The 17692-nt window shown below is 43.2% G+C and overlaps 1 protein-coding gene across 2 annotated transcripts in view; it reads left to right on the top strand.

Moving 5' to 3' along the window:
* Positions 1-17692, top strand: part of ltbp1 (latent transforming growth factor beta binding protein 1) — a 153107-nt gene that overhangs the window by 40475 nt on the left and 94940 nt on the right. For both annotated transcript variants that reach the window (XM_078288599.1, XM_078288598.1), the window contains exon 5: positions 6296-6463. In XM_078288599.1, the coding sequence (XP_078144725.1) occupies positions 6296-6463 (168 nt within the window). The remainder of the gene's footprint in view (positions 1-6295; positions 6464-17692) is intronic.

Here is a 17692-nt window from a genome sequence, read left to right as displayed (position 1 = left end):
TTTCTTAAAAAATTACTCAAACTGATTAATCGATTATCAAAATAGTTGGCGATTAATTTAATAGTTGACAACTAATCGATTAATCATTGCAGCTCTACACACCATTATAAGTGGCTCGCTTAAAAAAAGAAAAAAAAGATGTTGGCGTGAAGACGAGTGGTTTCTCCCATAAGAACATATGTCACATTTTGGCTATCAATTGCCTGTAGTTAGATTTTGTTCTGCATGTTAAAACCATTCAATCTTTGTTTTCTTCACTTTGTTTACCTTGACAATTGATAAAAAAGCGGGTAATTGTTCCTCATGGGCATACACACACACACACACACACACACACACACACACACACACGCACAAACACGCCACATCGCATCTGCTCTAATGCTGTAAGGGTGTGGAGAGAATGTGGAGCTTGAAGTTGGGCAGCAATTGGATTTGTTCAAATTGCAGCCCCAGCGGTAATGGCATAAAGACTTAAGCATTGCCTGCTGCGCGGGGCTGTCGAAAATGAATTATTAGTCTCATTTTCTGAGGGCAATTTCAGATAAAGGCGGGGAGTGTGAGAGAGAGAGAGAGAGAGAGAGAGAGCTAGAGAAGGAAGAGAGGGAATAAAATGACAGAGCAAAGGCGATAAACTGTGTCATCCAGGGGAGAACCCCTCAATTGCTGGAACAACAAGTGCCTCAAATGGATATGAATGGGGGGAGTGGGGGTGGGGGTGGGGGGGTGTCTGGAGTGGAGCTACTGAATACCTGTTATCTGCTCCCCGTTTTAGGCTCTCATCTACTCAATAGCCTTGCCACAGAAGACATATTGTCTCCCATTTACAGTGTATGGTGGAACCCGGCAGTTAAATGGCTTCTGAAACACAAAGCCATGAATAGACCGCCGCCAGCGGCCGGGAGGCTGGTTGGGTCGGAGGCTTTCAATTTATTACCTCCCTTTTCGTGATATGTATTTATAGTCATGCACCTGATTCGGCATATTTCCCCACGCGCTTTTGCCATACACTGCTCAGTTTCCCATGACTGGCTCCATTGGCTCGTGGCTTCGAATTTAAACCAGACACTTTTTACTTGTGAACTGACCAAGTCATTTTTAGAATAGAATAGACTGTTTGAATCAAGTTTGGCTGCCTGCCAAACTGTCTCATAGAATTGACAGATCAACAACAGATAGAATTTACCAGCTTTTGGTTGGTGGTTGTGGCTAGTCACAATTTCAAGCCCTGATTCCAACGTCAGACTTGTATGTGTCTATGAATAAATATTTTTTTTCCAAGAATTTGTAGACTTAAATTTGAGTGGTTCTACCTCTGTCCACACAAGACAGACACTAGGTTAGTATTGGAAAGGTTAGCAGACACAACGGTGTTGACGGTTGTCTATGGCTGCACTTGTGTAGTCTAAAGCAGACCTAGACCTGGCCACAGTGACCCACAGCTACAAATAAAGTCCTTAGTTCACCTTGATTCAGCCAGCAGGTTGTAGCCACCAGAGAAACTGCCAGACATCAAAGGTGGAGAAGAAAGAGGGACAGAGACAGATAGGGAGGAGAGAGACAGGAATCAAGGTAGAAGGGGTGTCAATTCACTAAACCCTAACCTATGGAAAAGTCTTTGTATCTTATATAATTGGCCCGCAAATCTTCCAAACCCTTCATGTCTACTAAATTTCTGAGGAAAAAGTATATCGACTGATGACTAACAAGATATTATTATGTGGTCAGTGCCTTCCAAGTAGATTTCTAGGCAATTTGCTTGATCTTTCCTCCCCATTATAATTATAAAAACTACCAGACACATTTTTTCCACCTTTATTTATTCTGGGGGAGTTTCACTGAGAGCAATGCTCTCTTTTTCAGGAACGCCCAGATCACATTCACACACACATTCACACCTGGAAGCTGACCAGTACAACCACAGTCCGATCTGCTGGCCACTGAGCAGCTCCACTGGAGCAGCTGGGGTTATGGGCCTTGCTCAAGGGCACCTCAGTGGTGGTAATGAGAGAGGGGCAAGCGCTGCTTTTCACTTTTCCCCACCCAGATTTATCCTGCGGGTCCGGGGGATTGAACCGACGACCTTCTGGTCACAAGCTCGCTTCTCTAACCTTTAGGCCACCACTGCCCACTGCCCACCCATTTTGGACACCTTACCATACCCAACTGACGCCTATGCAAGGTAGCAAGGATAGAAAAGGATTGTAATGTAATAATGTGGAAGTTCAACATCAACCCAAACAAGCACGCAGACAAGATTTCACAATATGTTAAAACGGACATCTCAACTTCATTTCTCAACTATATTTACACAGGCTTTCAATGTTGGTGCAGGCCATCGTATTAACATCTATTCAGTGTCAAAATGTTAGGGTGAAGAAACACCTGGGAGAGCACAGAGTGAAATCCTTGGCCAAAGTTGAGCTGACCCACGCTGTCTTGTGAAACACTTACAGTAGAGTTGTGTCCCTGCAAATAGCACTTTGGGCCTGAGCCTAAATTACCGAGGATGTCACTGTTGGTTTTAGCCCAGCATGCAGTTGGCGCTCTGCTTGGTGTGAGTAGCAGACATGTTTGCACTCCTAAATCAGGAAGCCCACAGCCTTTCTGTCAGCCCTGTCCCACGCGACAGACAGCCTGTCAGCAGCTAGCTATGGTGCCACATCTGGAAAAGCCATTCTTCGTCTCTCTTCGGCTGGCCCTCAGCTCTCCCACACTGACTAAACACCCCCAGGCAAAAGTTAGGACTCTCAGGCCCAGAATCACTAAAAATTTGCGCAAAGACGATCGCGTACTATATCATCAAAATGACCAGAATGCCATGCTAATCACTAACTGTGTGCAATGAATGGAAAGCATGCCAAATAGCATTGGTCAAAAAATAAAGCCTCTTTGCGCCTGTCATGGTCATGCATATGTAAATTATATGTGCCCACATAATACTTACTTGTAGGCGAGGCATGCAAATTGAGATTGTGCCCAATTCACTAACACTTCACAGTATCAACTCCCCCAAATTATTGTAGCACATATAAGATCCTTTGAAAGGTGGTGTAAAGAATCTGACAAAGAGTTTGTCCATTCAGAATGGCTGTTATCATTGCTAGACACAGACATCATTGCCAGCGAGTCAGGCAAGTAAGGGAGAGGGTTTTCCAGAAACTCAGATCAGATCAGATCAGAGAATGCTCCAATTATAAAGGGGCTTTAGGTGCATCAGGGTGCCAGCCTTGGATTAGTTTTAAAGCTGAAGCTCGCATTTTGTGCTTACAATTAGTGATGAAGTGGGTATTTGCCTGTGCAGTGCACTTTTCGAAGGCAAAAAAAAAATCTGCTAAATTGCGCAAAAATTGTGCTCTTTACTCAAGCAACTGAAAAAAAAAAAGCGCAAATTGCTGTTGCGATGCAATCTTAGTGAATCTAGACCTCAGTTTCTGTACTGAGACCTGTCCTGGCCTCTATTGCCTCTGTACATTTACTCATCACATGAACCTCAGGTAGTCCACTGGAAAGCCCGAGAGAGAAAGAAATTACCCTCCTTTCTTCTATACTTCTGCTGTCATCCCTCCTCTCTCTTCCTTCCAGCCTGGATGAATCTCAGTCGTCCTTCCATGACTAGCTATATCGTCTCTCGACGTTTTCCTCCTCCAAGTTGATTGATGTCTGTGTTGTGTCTGAGATACTCTCCTGACTCCCTCTCCATATGCTCGACACAACTGAAGAAGTCTGCCAGCACCGTACAAATGATCTGGCACACTTATGGAGGCAAAGAAGTGAGGATGGAGGCAGAAGGGAGGTTTTTGAGGGTCCAGGCATGTTTTATCATTGTTGTGGCCAGGGAGTTTCTGCTCAGAGCAGAAACAAAGTAGTTAAGGGTTGTGTAGAACATGGTGCTGGGGGGGAGCTGTCTGAAAACAATACATTCCTCTCCAGATCTCCATGTGGTTTGAAGTTGAGGCATTTTTCAAGGCGCTTTTCTCCCCTGCTGCACATATCTATGCCACCTGTCAGCAATCATATTCATACTCATTGGGGAAAACAGCCGTAAAAACCCAACTCAAAACTTTCAGACTGATTGGATTCTATGTGACACTCCCAATGCTAGGCCTAAAAGACGTCAGTATTTAAAAAAATATTGGGATCTGATTTAAGACTTGTAGGGAGTGCAAAAACTCAAGGCTGCAAAACACCTGAAGGTCGAGGCAAAACTTTTTCTGTCTTTCCCTAGAGAGAGAAAGAACTGCTTTTTCAGGTCACATTGAAATGAGGTGAGAGACAGAAACTGCCATAAGACAGAGAGGTGGAATGATGTGAGAGGTGATGTCTAAAAAGTGACATTGGGCTGGCGTGGAGAGTTTGAAAAACCGCCTGGACGGTGTGTTGTCCCAGTATAGCCAACACCTTGAGCCCCAGTGGGATACATTTTTGCTGAGGTAAAAGAATGCAGAAGTTGTCAGCAGGCAAGAAGCAGTTGATCCAGAACTTGATGGACCTCTACCAAGACTCACAAGCTGAGTGGAGCCTATTATGTCTACAGCGGTTCTAAAACTGTGTTGGGTGACCTCCAGGGGTCCTTGATGGGGTTCCAGGGGGTCCCCAGCAAAATGAGGAAAAGTTTTTATTCATTATAAATTATCATTAGAATGATCCCAAATAGGAAATGTATAAGAATGAAGAATGTTCTGATCATAGCTTTCAGTCTCACCACTAGTGTCTCCCCACATACAGTGTAGACAGTTATACAATTCAATACTAAGTCAACAACAACTCGGACAAAATCTTATCAAAGGTCCTTGACATGAAAATGTTTGAGAACCCCTGGTCTACAGGACCTTAAAAATGGAGGTTGTAAAAGAAGTAAGACCCCTCGCTTTCCCCATCAAGAGTTCCGCTGCCAGACTCTTTTCCCTGTTTATTTCTCTTTGGAAATGGTCTTCCCTCCAAAGCCAATTGAGCAAACCATGTTTAAACTTGTTTTTGAAATCTTGGATGTCTATATATAATCCTGGCAGCATTTTTGAAACCAACTGTCTATTGGCATTTGGCTTTTAACCACTACATCATATTACGTCCCCCTTTAATCTTCATCTTTTTGCACCTTATAGCAAATATTTAGGCAGCCCGGAGCTTCTAATGCAGTGGTTTTCCTGCCTCTCAGGTTTAGAAAACATCCCTCTCGCTGCTTGACTTAGCTACATGCGTCTCCACTCTGTCTGGTGTGAACAGCTGACGGCCGCAGACAAAGCGTTGAACACTGGAGACTGGGGTTTTTGGGGGGCGGCTTGGACCTGACAGGGGGATGCCAAGAACCACCAGGAGGTAGTAGAGGGAGGGAGGACATTGAAAGATCCAGGAGAGTTGGCAATTTGAGCAGGAGATGGAGTGAATAAGAGGGAAAAGCAAAGGGGATCCAAGGAGAGGTCGAAAAAGAATTTATGTTGTAGGTAGAAAGAAGGAAAGTTTAGAGTAGTTCGAGATGGGATGCGGTAGCCTTGGGAGAGTTTGTGGTCCACACTCCTCTCTTATTCCTCCTGTCTCTCTCTCTCTGTCTGTCTGTACTGAGGGCTGGGTTTGGTGGGGAGGGAGGGGAAGAAGACTGGGCGGACGGGTAGACGGGTAGATAGGGTAAGTTACAGTGCTTCTATGGGCAGCTGTGACTTCGTCGTGATCTCGGTGTTGACACACAGCAAAGGATTTCTGGAGCCCTTTATTCTTTGTTTTAGGTGCCAAAGTCCCTGAGGATAGTTTGGTGGAAGTCAAGAGTAAGAAAAAAGACGGAGGCAGAAAGTGAGAGAGAAAAACTGCTGAAGAAAGAGAAAGCAGGCACAGAGGCTGAAGCTGCCATGCCCACTATTTGTCCGTTTTGGAATAAAGCATGGCATTGTGATATGCCAATACCCACCTCTCCGAGACTTTTGATGAAGAATTGGAGTACATCCCAGAGTTTTGTTTGCTGAGTTCTCTCTCTCTCTCCCAGCATTTTTTTCCCCTCTGTCCCTGCTCATGTTTCAGAGACGCCACCGGATTTAGGAGCAGTGGGAGTGAAGGAGAAACAGATAGAGAGGGGCCACTAGAAGTATACGAGTACAGGGAGGAGACACATCACAAGATTTGCAAAAACAAAAATTACATAGCGGCACCTTTTTGGCATTGTTTTGACTGGAGCCTCAACAGTTCTTTGTGACAAGCTCGAACTTCAAAGTGATTTATCTTTTACCAATGGATCTAAGACTAACTAAACTCTGTCTGCTCTCCCTCCCCCTCCTCTTGGTTTGCACTATGATTCAACTCGCAGTGGGCAACCATACAGGAAGGATCAAGGTGGTCTTCACACCCACTATCTGCAAAGTAACCTGCATGGGAGGCAGATGCCACAACAACTGTGAGCTGGGCAACACCACCACCATCATCAGTGAGAATGGCCATGCGACAGACACCCTTACAGCACCCAACTTCAGAGTAGGTGAGTGATCTTAGTTAGTTGCTCTCCTCCTCTTTGCTTGTATCTCACTTCCTCATCCTGTATCCCCTTCTACTGTATGCAGGATCTGTGACTGCTTGTTCACACTGCGTGCAACTTGATAGGGTTGATGGGTTACTCTGTTCTGACTGATTGTGGGCAGTGCGAGAGGCTCCATTTGCATCTATGTTGTGGTCTGCAGCTACAAAGTTCTGAACAGGCAAATCATGTATTTTTTGCTGCTTTGGTACGGACTTTCATAATGTTACTAGCTAGCTAGCTAGCTAGCTAGGTAGCATTCCTCGAAGATAAAGAGAAAAAAACTCAATAAAATAACTTCAGAGCTTACCATCCACCCCACTGATGGATGCAGCCGTTCTCCAAGCATTGTTTTTGAGATGTTTATTCCTGTAGTCTTTCAAATAAAAGTTGTAAAGAACTGGGAAGCCAGGCGGAACTCTGATTGCGCGGAAATCTGGCTGTTGATGGCCCATGACTGTGAAAAGTACAACCGTGGCCAACTTTTCTCGGCCGACAAGCTTGTTGACCATTCACACATCGGTTCACTCTCCCTGGTCACTCAGCTCTATAGGAAATGAATGGTTGTTGATCGTGTTAGTAGCATCATGCGGTACATCATTCAAGGCTGGGAAGAATGTAATATCTATGCTCTCTCCTGGCTAGCCTATGGGTGTGTCTGTATATATCTGTATTTTTGGATTGCATCCATTTGAGTCTGCTTCAGAAATCTAGATGCGTTGTCTGGAAGTTAAGTATGAAGAAGAAAAATTAGAAGCATGAAGAGCATGGTTTGATTTGTCGAGGAGTAAATCAAGAGAGTAGGGGAAAATGCCCCTGATTTGAGTGCATACAGTAAGACCGCAATGTCAGGATATCATGAGACGACTGCTCTATAATGGAGCATATTAGGTGGGTGTTCTTTAATGTGTTGCACAGACCCTGGCAAACTGTGGTGTCTTAACCTGCCTCAGTCCTTATAAGGAGCAGATCGGTGTCTCCTGCTCTGACACATGCAGACACGTGGGAAGAGCAAAATAAGATGAATTCCTGTCTGACTCAGCAGTACACATCAATATAGCTGGAGCTACACCGGTGCAGAGAGAAAAGAAATCTGATTGTTAACCCTCTACGGCCCAGTAGGATTCTTGTTCTTAACACTTTGTGACCCAGATCTGATCTTTTCATTACTGGATAAACAGAAAAAAAATCAAGACTGCATCAAATAGGGTTAAAAGTCAGATTTTCATTTATATGCTTGTATACATCCAGCTGTAAGAGAACTCTGATGAGTCATTTTTACATTGTACATCACCTAAAAGGTTCCAGACCTGTTGTTTCCCTTTGTTTATTACATTAAGCACAACAGCTTTAGATGCTCTCCATTTTTATCAGTTTTTTGCAACTTTGAACTTTGTTTTCTCTCTGAATGCGCATAAAATATAAATTCATAGCTGTGTAAAGAAAATAACTTTTCATCTGTGCATTTTCAACTTCACCTCAATTTCGCTAAATGGCTAGATACTATCAACATCGAATATAAACTATTAATAATACCAAAGTTATGAGATCATTCTCATGCTTAATTTATTGACCAAATTCACAAGCAGACCTTTACTGTGTGTGATAACAGTATTAAACAGTGTTTGTCAGATGACCAGTCCTCCTATCTGAATAATGCAAACATGATCCAACACCAATGGTTTTAAGTAGTAGTGTTATCGCTGTTAAAATGTCAGTGCTGCTGGAGATTGACAGTAAGCACAAATGTTCCACTATGGGGCTTATTTAAAGTGGTAATCCCCATATTCTCACTTTCTCAATTATATTGCCATCTTTGGTGCTAAACGCTTATTGCTGTGGTGGTTTTTTGTTTTGTCTCCATCTTTGGTGTTAAGCGCTCATAGGCCCTTTTCACAAACATGGCCGCCGTATGTCCTCAGGGTATAGCTCGGTTCTCACCATTGCCAGCAATGTTAAAAAGCCAACTTTCTGTCGCCCATAACTCTGTCTGTGATCACTTATTTTGTGTTTCAACATAATGTATAACACAATACAGGTGTTGTCATTGACATATCTTTCTGTTTCTGTTGTCAGACTGCGCAAGTAACTGTGATCGAGAGTCACAAAATGGTAACTGGCTAACCAAGGCTAACGGTAATTTCTGTACTGTTAGCATTTTGAAAGATATGTCAATGGCAACACCTGTATTTTTTTTTATAGTGTTTCAGTCGTCTGACATCAGAAACGATATGTCAGTACCATGTTCGTGAAAAGGGCCTATTGCTGTGGTGTTTCTGCACTGCACTTCCCAGAGATCACCTGTCAATCAAACAGTGTGTCCAGTACTGTGATGTCTTTTTCCTTGGATTTTCTGTTGATGAATTTTGAGTTTCTGTAGGTGGCGCTCTTTTCTTTGTCTGTTCAGCCATGGTGGCTATGGCTGCTGATGCTCATCCTGGGAAAGACCTACCAGACACCGGGTGTTTAGAACAGCAAATGTAAAAGCTTTCATGAACTGGCTACAGGTTGAATCACTGTTGTGTTGTATCAATCAGACATAGAGTAAAACGGATATGATATTGTGGCAGATTATTTAAACCTTCTGTTGATATTTTCATACTCAAAGAAAATATGTCATCAGCCTGAGATTGAAGGTGCGAGGTGCTGAAATGGAGATTCAGCCTAAACCTGTCCAGGCATGCAAGCCTCTCTCTACTTTCCTCCCCTTCCCTTAGCCTTTCTTCCTTTCCTCCTGCCTTCTTGTCTCTGTGATGGAGTGTAGACCTGAGCCGAGGAACTTGGAAGCCAAACGTTCATTTGCAGTCCAGATCCAGCTCCAAGAACCGAGACGGAATAAATCACATTTGTCTTATTTATCATACCTACCTGATGAGAGAGGCGTTGAGGGAGGAGTGTCGCTCTATGATAAGATGGAAGGAAGAGGTGGATGTGTTTCAACTTGCCCACAGCACACTCCGTGTTGGCCAGTTAACACAGATATCAAGCCCGTAAGAAAAGGATTGTGTTGTTATGGGGTTGGTGACTGATCTGCAGGTCCTTAAAATAATCAGAAAAAGTACAAATAATCTCAATTTAAGGCCATAGAAAGTATGAAAATGTCATAAATACATTTATTATAGGTTATTTTTTCACAATGTAATGCAGGTTTATTTTTAATTAAGTGTCCTTTTGATGCAGCGGAGGTATTGACCGATTCTTTACATCAAGTCAAGTTTTGTCAAGGCAGAGTTGGAAAGTAATAAGGAAACTGAAATAAGGCAAATGCCATGAATTGTGTAGTTTCACCAAAAGATGTGAATGGAACCAGCAGTGGTGTGGGTTTTATTTTCTTCTGTTGTATGTCACATATGTTGTATGACCCACATGCATGTTCACTCACACATTTAACTTCATGGTGTCCTGTTTCTTATCATTAGCTATATTTGGTGCAAAATAGCCTCGTTTTGCCAGTTTTTTGTTTCTTTGTTTTGGTTGTTAAATTGATGTTAAATCCAATTCCAGGTAACATTAAAAGGTTCCTAGAGGATATAATTCTGGTTATTTTCAACCTGCGTTTAATTTTCCTAGTTTTTGCCATCATGACAATTGATAGGCCCTTTTCACAAACATGCCTGCCGTAGCCTACTTCTGCAGGGTATAGATCGGTTCTCACCATTGCCAGCAATGTTAAAAAGCCAACTTTCTGTCGCCCACAACTCTGTGTGTGATCACTTATTTTGTGTTTCAACATAATGTATAACACAATACAGGTGTTGCCACTGACATATCTTTCTGTAACGACTGCAAAACTATAAAAAAAAAAGTGATTTGATTGAGGGTCAGTACAGAAATTAGCGTTAGCCTTGGTTAGCCAGTTAGCATTTTGTGACTCAATCACAGTTACTTGCGCAGTCGTCCGACAACAGAAACAGAAAGATATGTCAGTGGCAACACCTGTATTGTGTTATACATTATGTTGAAACACAAAATAAGTGATCACAGACAGAGTTATTGGCTTTTTAACATTGCTAGCAATGGTGAGAACCGAGTTATACCCTGCGCAATTATGGCAGCCATGTTTGTGAAAAGGGCCTATTGTGTTCAAAATTTCGTCACTTACTTCACTGTAGAGCAATACACACCCACAGGGCCAACACAATCTCCAACATTCCGGATGTGTTTTAATCACTTTTTGGGTTTGACTGTTGAAGATTGAGTTGTAAACAGGATCTGTCCATTTACTTGTTTCACTTACCATTGTACACAAAATGAAGTTGTTACAGGGTAGAGGGCTGTCAGCCTGTCTGGACCTTAAATTGCTGCCATTTTCAGGAACTCAAAACATATTGTGTCCACTAGGAATAGGAATCAGAGCAAAATTGGGGAAATAAAGGCATGGAGATGGGAGTTTAAAAAAGCACTGGGCTCTTTTCTTTAAGCAGTATCCGGCTAGTTTACAAGACAGGAGCTCCACTTTTCACCACATTCCTTCTGGACAGTGATCCTGCCTCGTCAGCGCTGAGGGCTGCAGGCCTGCCTAGTGGGTTTGGGCTGCACACTCACACACATACACACACACACACACACACACACACACAGCCACCAGCCCAGTCTGTGAAAACCCCTTCACCATCCGTCTGTCTGTCTAACTGTCTTCAAGCCTGACTGGCTGTAGTTCTGTTTTGGTTGTTTCTCTTTCTTTCTCTCTCTCTCTCTCTCTCTCTCTCTCTCTCTCTCTCTCTCTCTCTCTTTCTCTCTGTAGTGCTAAATAAGTTGGTGGGGAAAGTGGGGAAAGACACCCAGTCAGTGTTCGTCATAAGCAAACAACCACCAATAGAAACAAAAATCAATTATATTTTTAGAAAAGCATTAATATCTGCCCTTTTTTTCCCTGCCTTTTAACATTTTTGTATTACTATCTATGGCAAGCAGGCATATGGGAAAAGGTCAGTGTTCTCACTTCTCTTAAAATTGGAACTTCATTGTATTTCTTTAGACAGTATAATTGAATTTGCCATTACATGATGATATAAACAGTGTATTTTTTTGGCATTTCTGCTTTATGGGACAGTCACAGTGGAGAGAGACAGGAAAGACGGGAGCGAGACAAAGGTCCTAGATTGGATTTGCACCCTGGACGTAACGATGCATGTTGCATGATGATATGAACTGTTTTCCTCAGTACTATTATATTCCTTGACCCTCTAAACATAGGTGTAGACATATTTTTCAATCCTGTCATGGTCAGTTCAACAGATATAAGGGAAAACCCATTACTTGGCAAAGGTGGGAAAGAAAAATGGCGGTCACGGTCTGAAATTCTGAAAATATTCAGGGCATCAAACAGTGTATGTATAGTACCAACTGTGGTGCTTTTACGCAAATCTGAACGATTCGGCCTGCTGTATTTCTGTCCTATTTGGCCTGCCCTATTCTCTGAGGAGTGAATTTCAGTGTTGTTTTTCCAACTCTTCTGACATATTTTCTCCCAGGTGAGTGCAGCGGCTGGCCAAGTGCTGAGAGCTTTCTGGCTCTCGGCTCTCGGCTCCCTTATTAAAGACGCCTATGGCTGCCAGCTCGTTTGTGTCAGTTGCGGTCCAGACAATATCACAGCATTTACGGTCGGATTAAACCAAATTGATTTTTTGGGGGAGGTCGGGATGGGAGGTGAGTCGAGTGTGGAAGGGAAGGAGGGGCGGGGGGCGGGGGGCGGGGTGGGGGGCTAAGAGGAATAACAGAGGGAGTCGTACTTTTTTTTAGAGAAAAGTATTTTCGACGTTCACCTCCTCTAGCCTTTCATTTTATATATACTGACTCCTGCAAATAATGTGACATTTTTTTGCAGCCATAGACAATGAAGCGGGCTGATTTTCCTTTTCAGTTCCATTCGTTTCTCAATTCCTCAGGTAACCTCTTTGAGTTTGTGTTGAGATGAGCAGGGCTGAAATGGAGGGGATCCTATTCCTTCATTTTGTTTTTGTTGTCCTGGGGTGTTGACTTCGGGCGGAGGGGGTGCTAAGTGTGTGCATGTGTGTTTGCATGCGTGTGTGTCTGGAGTTCTGGAAGAGACTTGATCACTGTAATGGGCATAATGTTCTAATAGTTTCAGGGCTAGCAGACTGCAGTCAGGTGTGGTCAGTGCAAAACTGGCCACAGGTATTAGTTTGTGTATGAGTGTGTGCGTGTGTGTGTGTGTGTGTGTGTATGTGGTGGTATTAGTGAAGGTGGAGCTTTGGTGGCTCTCACATTGCCGCTCTATAAATGATGGCCCCAGATATCGAAGCAAGCATTTGACATGCAGCAGGAGGCCAAGTCAAACCACTTAGGTTTACATGACCTGCAAGTTCAACATCAATCCAAACGAGCACAAAATAGTCACAATATGACCTTGTGACATGACAAAATCATATTGAAACAGCTTTGCAAACTTTTTTGAACTGATGTCAGAAAGGTATTTAGGTCCTGATTTCATTAAATGATGCAGGTCGCAGCTATGAACGACATTTTTTGTCAAAATGTCAATGTCAAAATGTGTGCTAGGACTGAGAGTGCGAGAGTGTGATCATGTGATCATTCGATGGTCAATAAAAATCCATATGGAGCAGTGTCTGAAATTACCACTGGCCAAGCACCAAATGCCAGTAAAATTTGTGTTGGTGGATAAATCAGTAAGGGTCACCCACCACAGTGGCGGCTAACTTTTGGAGACCATAACATTTAATATACAATACAAAAATGTCTATTAATTATTTTGGCCAGTAAATATTGGCATGTAAATCTGTTTAGGCCACCAGGCTTTGGCAGATGAGCCCGAAAGTTCATTTCGGACACTGATGGAGTTGACAGTGGAAAGGCAGGGAGCAAGAGACTATGAAGGTTAGAGAGAGAATGAGAGAGAGCGGAGTCCAGCGCTGGGTTGCCAGGTTGGGAGTGTGCTGGGGAGTTTATTAGCTGTGCAGGCCCAGCCTTATAAGGAGCCTGTGATGGCTGGAGTCAACTGCTCCTCTGGTAGCCGTCATTTCCTCCTTGTCAGGTTTCATTAGCTTCGAATCGACACACTGTCAGTTTTTCCTCTATCCCCATTTTTTTCTACATAAATTACTTTTTTGTCATCCCTATACCTGGCAGCCACAAGGGGAGGGGGGAGTGTGGCCCCTATTTCACTCTTTCAATAGAGTCCACTCCACCCCACCACAGGCTTTTAAAGAGCTGCTGGGGTGACACACACAGACACACAGACACACCAACCCCGTCTGCTTGCCTAGCTGTGGTGGAAGTGGGCTGGTGGGGGAGGTGAGATAGAGGGCTTCTTGGGTTGCCAGATCCTGTACCAGTAGTGAACAGTAGGATCTGGGCTGTCTGGTGAGTCTAGGGTTGCCTGGTCTGGGCCAACCTGTTCCACTACTCCAACCACTAAGTGGGATTTTTGTGAGAATTGCCAGGCAGACGGGGCCGTCTTAAAATCTCATTAGGCACCCAGGGGCCTGGAGACCCGGGCTGCCGTAAGCACCGTCTCCAGGCCTGGAGAGCACTGGAGACCAGGGATTTAACAAACCTCCAGACCCCCATGCCTCCAGCGCTCCATGCCTTCAGGGATCCAGGGCTCAAGGCCACCATGCCACCAGGGCTCCATACCTCTGGGGCTCCAGGGTTCCAGACCTCCTCCAGGCTCCTTTCACATTCACTAAGTTCCATATAATAAATAATATAGGCATGAAATGTACATACACTTTCACTCACTCACTTTCATGTGTGTCTTTGCGTACATGCACACACACATTCTCTCTCCCCTGAGTATACAAATTGACTCAGCTCGGTTGTGTATGGTAGTGAGAGTGTGGAGAGCTGTCTGGATGTGTGTGTGTGTGTGTGTGTGTCACCCCAGCAGCTCATTAAAAGGCTTTTATTGGGGTTCTAGCCAAGGGCCCCATCTGGATCCTATAAGACTGAGCTGATCTGGGCTCTGAGGTCCAGTCGCTCTCTGCTGCTGGTTAAAACATCATGTCTTCTCTTCACATTACAGACGCACCAGTCTACTTCTGCATCAGCACGACTAGTTGCATTTGTCACACAATTTTGTTTGTGAAGTTTTCAGAGCAGTTTTACAGAAATCGTCTCTTGTAAAAATAGGGAAAGTCATGGAAGGACATTCTGAAAGCTTAGATATTTCAATGTTAAATTCAAAACAACTGTCAACTGACGGCGGATTGGCCTGTCTTGTGTTAACGGGTAGAGAAGCTGAATTGTGACTGGAATATTGACCAGGCAGGCAGGAAAAGTGAAGGAGTAAAGGCGCGGTCACACTAGCAAGAAACTATGTGGAAATCACTTTGCTTCCCATTGACGGCAATTGAAACCACGCAAAGGACAAATAAAAACAATTGCTTGTGGCTGCGAATTGCCTTTGCGCAGAGTTCAAATTTTGTGAACTTTGACCTGTTAATTCGCACAGCCGGCCAGTAGAAACACTTGTTTGGCTGTGTCGAAGAAAAAAATCGAACATGGAGGAATCCATAACATTATATAATATAGATGGTACATTCATGGTTTTCCTGTTGTAGTGTAGCGTACAGTTAACGTTAGCTTGCTAACCACATATAGTCGATTGATTGCTACTTAGCTATGTTAACTTTCCAAATACCATAGAATTGGAGTCCATTGATAGCTTGTTAGCTACTTAACCAGCTACTAAACAACGAATAAACATTGAAGCGAGGTTGTTCACAAGGTGTAATTTATTGTAGAAACCATGATAGTTATATTCTAGCGGTCTCTCAGTGGTTGTACTGGTCAGCTCCCAGGGTGAATGTATGGAACTGTATGAATGTGAAGCAAGGAATTAATGGAGAAGAGCATAGAGCTCAGCAAACTTTCCCTGTTTAAAAAAAGGTTTTTAAAAAGAATATAAGACAGAAAGAAATGCTTGGCTTTTGATCGGGTTTATTTGGCAGCCTACATCTGGCCACAAACGCCAAACCACTCCCCTAGTCAACTCGAGCATGTGCATTTTTCCCGTTTTTCTTCTGCATATTTAATACTCATCAAGTAATCATGAAAAAGGAATTAGTGTACTTGATGTGGTCCTCCACATGTGCTCTAAATCTGGCCACAACAGCCAAATCACTCACTATCTGAGTCAACATCAGTCTTACTGATAAACCAAAAAGCAAATTGTATCGGATGACTCTTATCACTTTCCCGTGATTTACTATTATATTTATATCCTGGTCATGACTTTGATTTCCCGCAAGCGTTGAGATGTGTGTGATTCAGATAAGATGAGAGTGTTTTGACGGCTCTTTGAAACAGTGCTGTTTTTCTTTGCCACCTTCAGATCTTTCACCACACTGAGGGCCACAGTAGCATGTGGTCTGGCCACAACAAGATGACTGTGTAACCATTGTGGCTTAGGGGTGGTTGCTGCTGGTAAGAGATGACTCGTAATGAGCTCCACTGCATGCGGCAGGGAGGGGCTAGTGGCCATTTTACCATTTTAGAAATCAGTCACTCTTTTAGGAATCAGTCATGTCTTGATGAGTGTCTCTACCATTGCATGACCGCACACGAAATGGTCAAAACTGCTGTCATCCAACAGGAGGTGCGTGTGTGTTTAAGTGTAGGGGAGAGCGGGGTAAGATGAGCCGGTTTTTACTCAAAATGTTATCTTGGCAAGGAAAAGTGAGACAGAACTAAAACAAATGCTCCCACCTGTATTTCAAGATGTTGACTTTCAAATTAACTGGTAAGAATGCAGCTAAACGAAAGAAGAATGAAAATACAACTTCTTAAAAAAAAGTGGTCCCTTGGCTCAATTTGCCCCAAGGTGGAGGTAAGTTGATCCTAGCAAGGGGGTAAATTGAACCACTGAATTATTCATGTTGGAGTCTGGATAAAATGCTTAGTAGTAGACCAACATTTATTGTGTTTGAATGTAGCTAAATTTGTATTGAGCCATTCAACAATGACTAACAATTTTACTTTTTGTTGCACAAAACAGTTTTATGAGCATAAATATACTTACTACTTGTCCTATGCCCTGGTTCTATCACAGCCATATTGAAATGGAAGTCTCTTCCTTAATGCCTGGTCACATGACACATAATGCTTACCATTGCTAGGATACAGGGAGTGGTTCAACTTACCCACTGGCTAATCTTACTCTGCTTTGCCCTATAAGCGATTTTTTGAGGATTATAAACATATTAAAAGTAATGCGCAGCATTTACAGTGTATGTCACCATGTTGACGTGACGTCAGATCGTCTTGGCAACCTCCAACTTATATCACGCACCATTCCATTGCATTTTTCCTAGTGGGAAATCAGAATTTCTTGCTTTCCGACATTTCTTGAATGCAGCATGAGTTACACATTATCACCTAACACTTCTTGTCATACATCAATTTAGGAAGGTTGGTATCTGTGAAAACGAAACCCACTGTTGTTTTATGCGGCTTATGCCCCTTGACATGATTGCTTCGTTGATTACGGTGCATTACAGACACAAGTACCAAATAAATGAGTTTGAGTTGAAATTTAGATTCACACTATCTGTAACTTATCTCAGCTTATGTGAACTGCGGTAAGTGGTAGTAGCCAGCAGACTTTCTCTACAACACAAGAACTGGTAGAAAGTGGATAGGAAAACACGCCGATATACTCAAAACAGACTTTTTGATGAGAAAGGAGAGAAAGGGGGAATGAAACAAGAGTTTGAAAGTGAGTGAGACAGACAGACAGAGAAAGAGAGAGAGAGAGAGAGAGAGAGACTTCAAAAGGTAGAGGAGAGAAGCTTTGAGCCGCAGATGGCATCAGAGACGGGGATGAGGTTTCTAACAGTGTTATTGTCACTGTAATGACTGGGTTGGGGAGAAACAGATTTATTACCTCTGTCATTATGTGTCACCGCTGCAAATCCTAACAAACCCAGTCCTTTTCTAGAGGGAGAAACACCAAAGTAAACAAAAGGCTGCGGTTTTGTAATTGTAAAACAGTTGGGGAGCTCCGCATGCAAGGCTCCATGCCCTTATGAAAGAATAATACCTCCTTGTTGTGTGGTAGCTATGGCTGGAATGATTGTGATTGCTGTAAAACACACAAATGTAAAATAAAAAAGCAACCAGGATTTTGAAACAGTAGTAGGAAGCCAGTTCCCCCGCTTGCCTTTGAATCTCGCATTTAGGGTGCGATTAAATTACCACACGACACATCCC

This window comes from Centroberyx gerrardi, chromosome 15 (assembly GCF_048128805.1).
Source record: "Centroberyx gerrardi isolate f3 chromosome 15, fCenGer3.hap1.cur.20231027, whole genome shotgun sequence".
Taxonomy (NCBI): domain Eukaryota; kingdom Metazoa; phylum Chordata; class Actinopteri; order Beryciformes; family Berycidae; genus Centroberyx; species Centroberyx gerrardi.
This window is presented reverse-complemented; position numbering and strand designations above follow the sequence as displayed.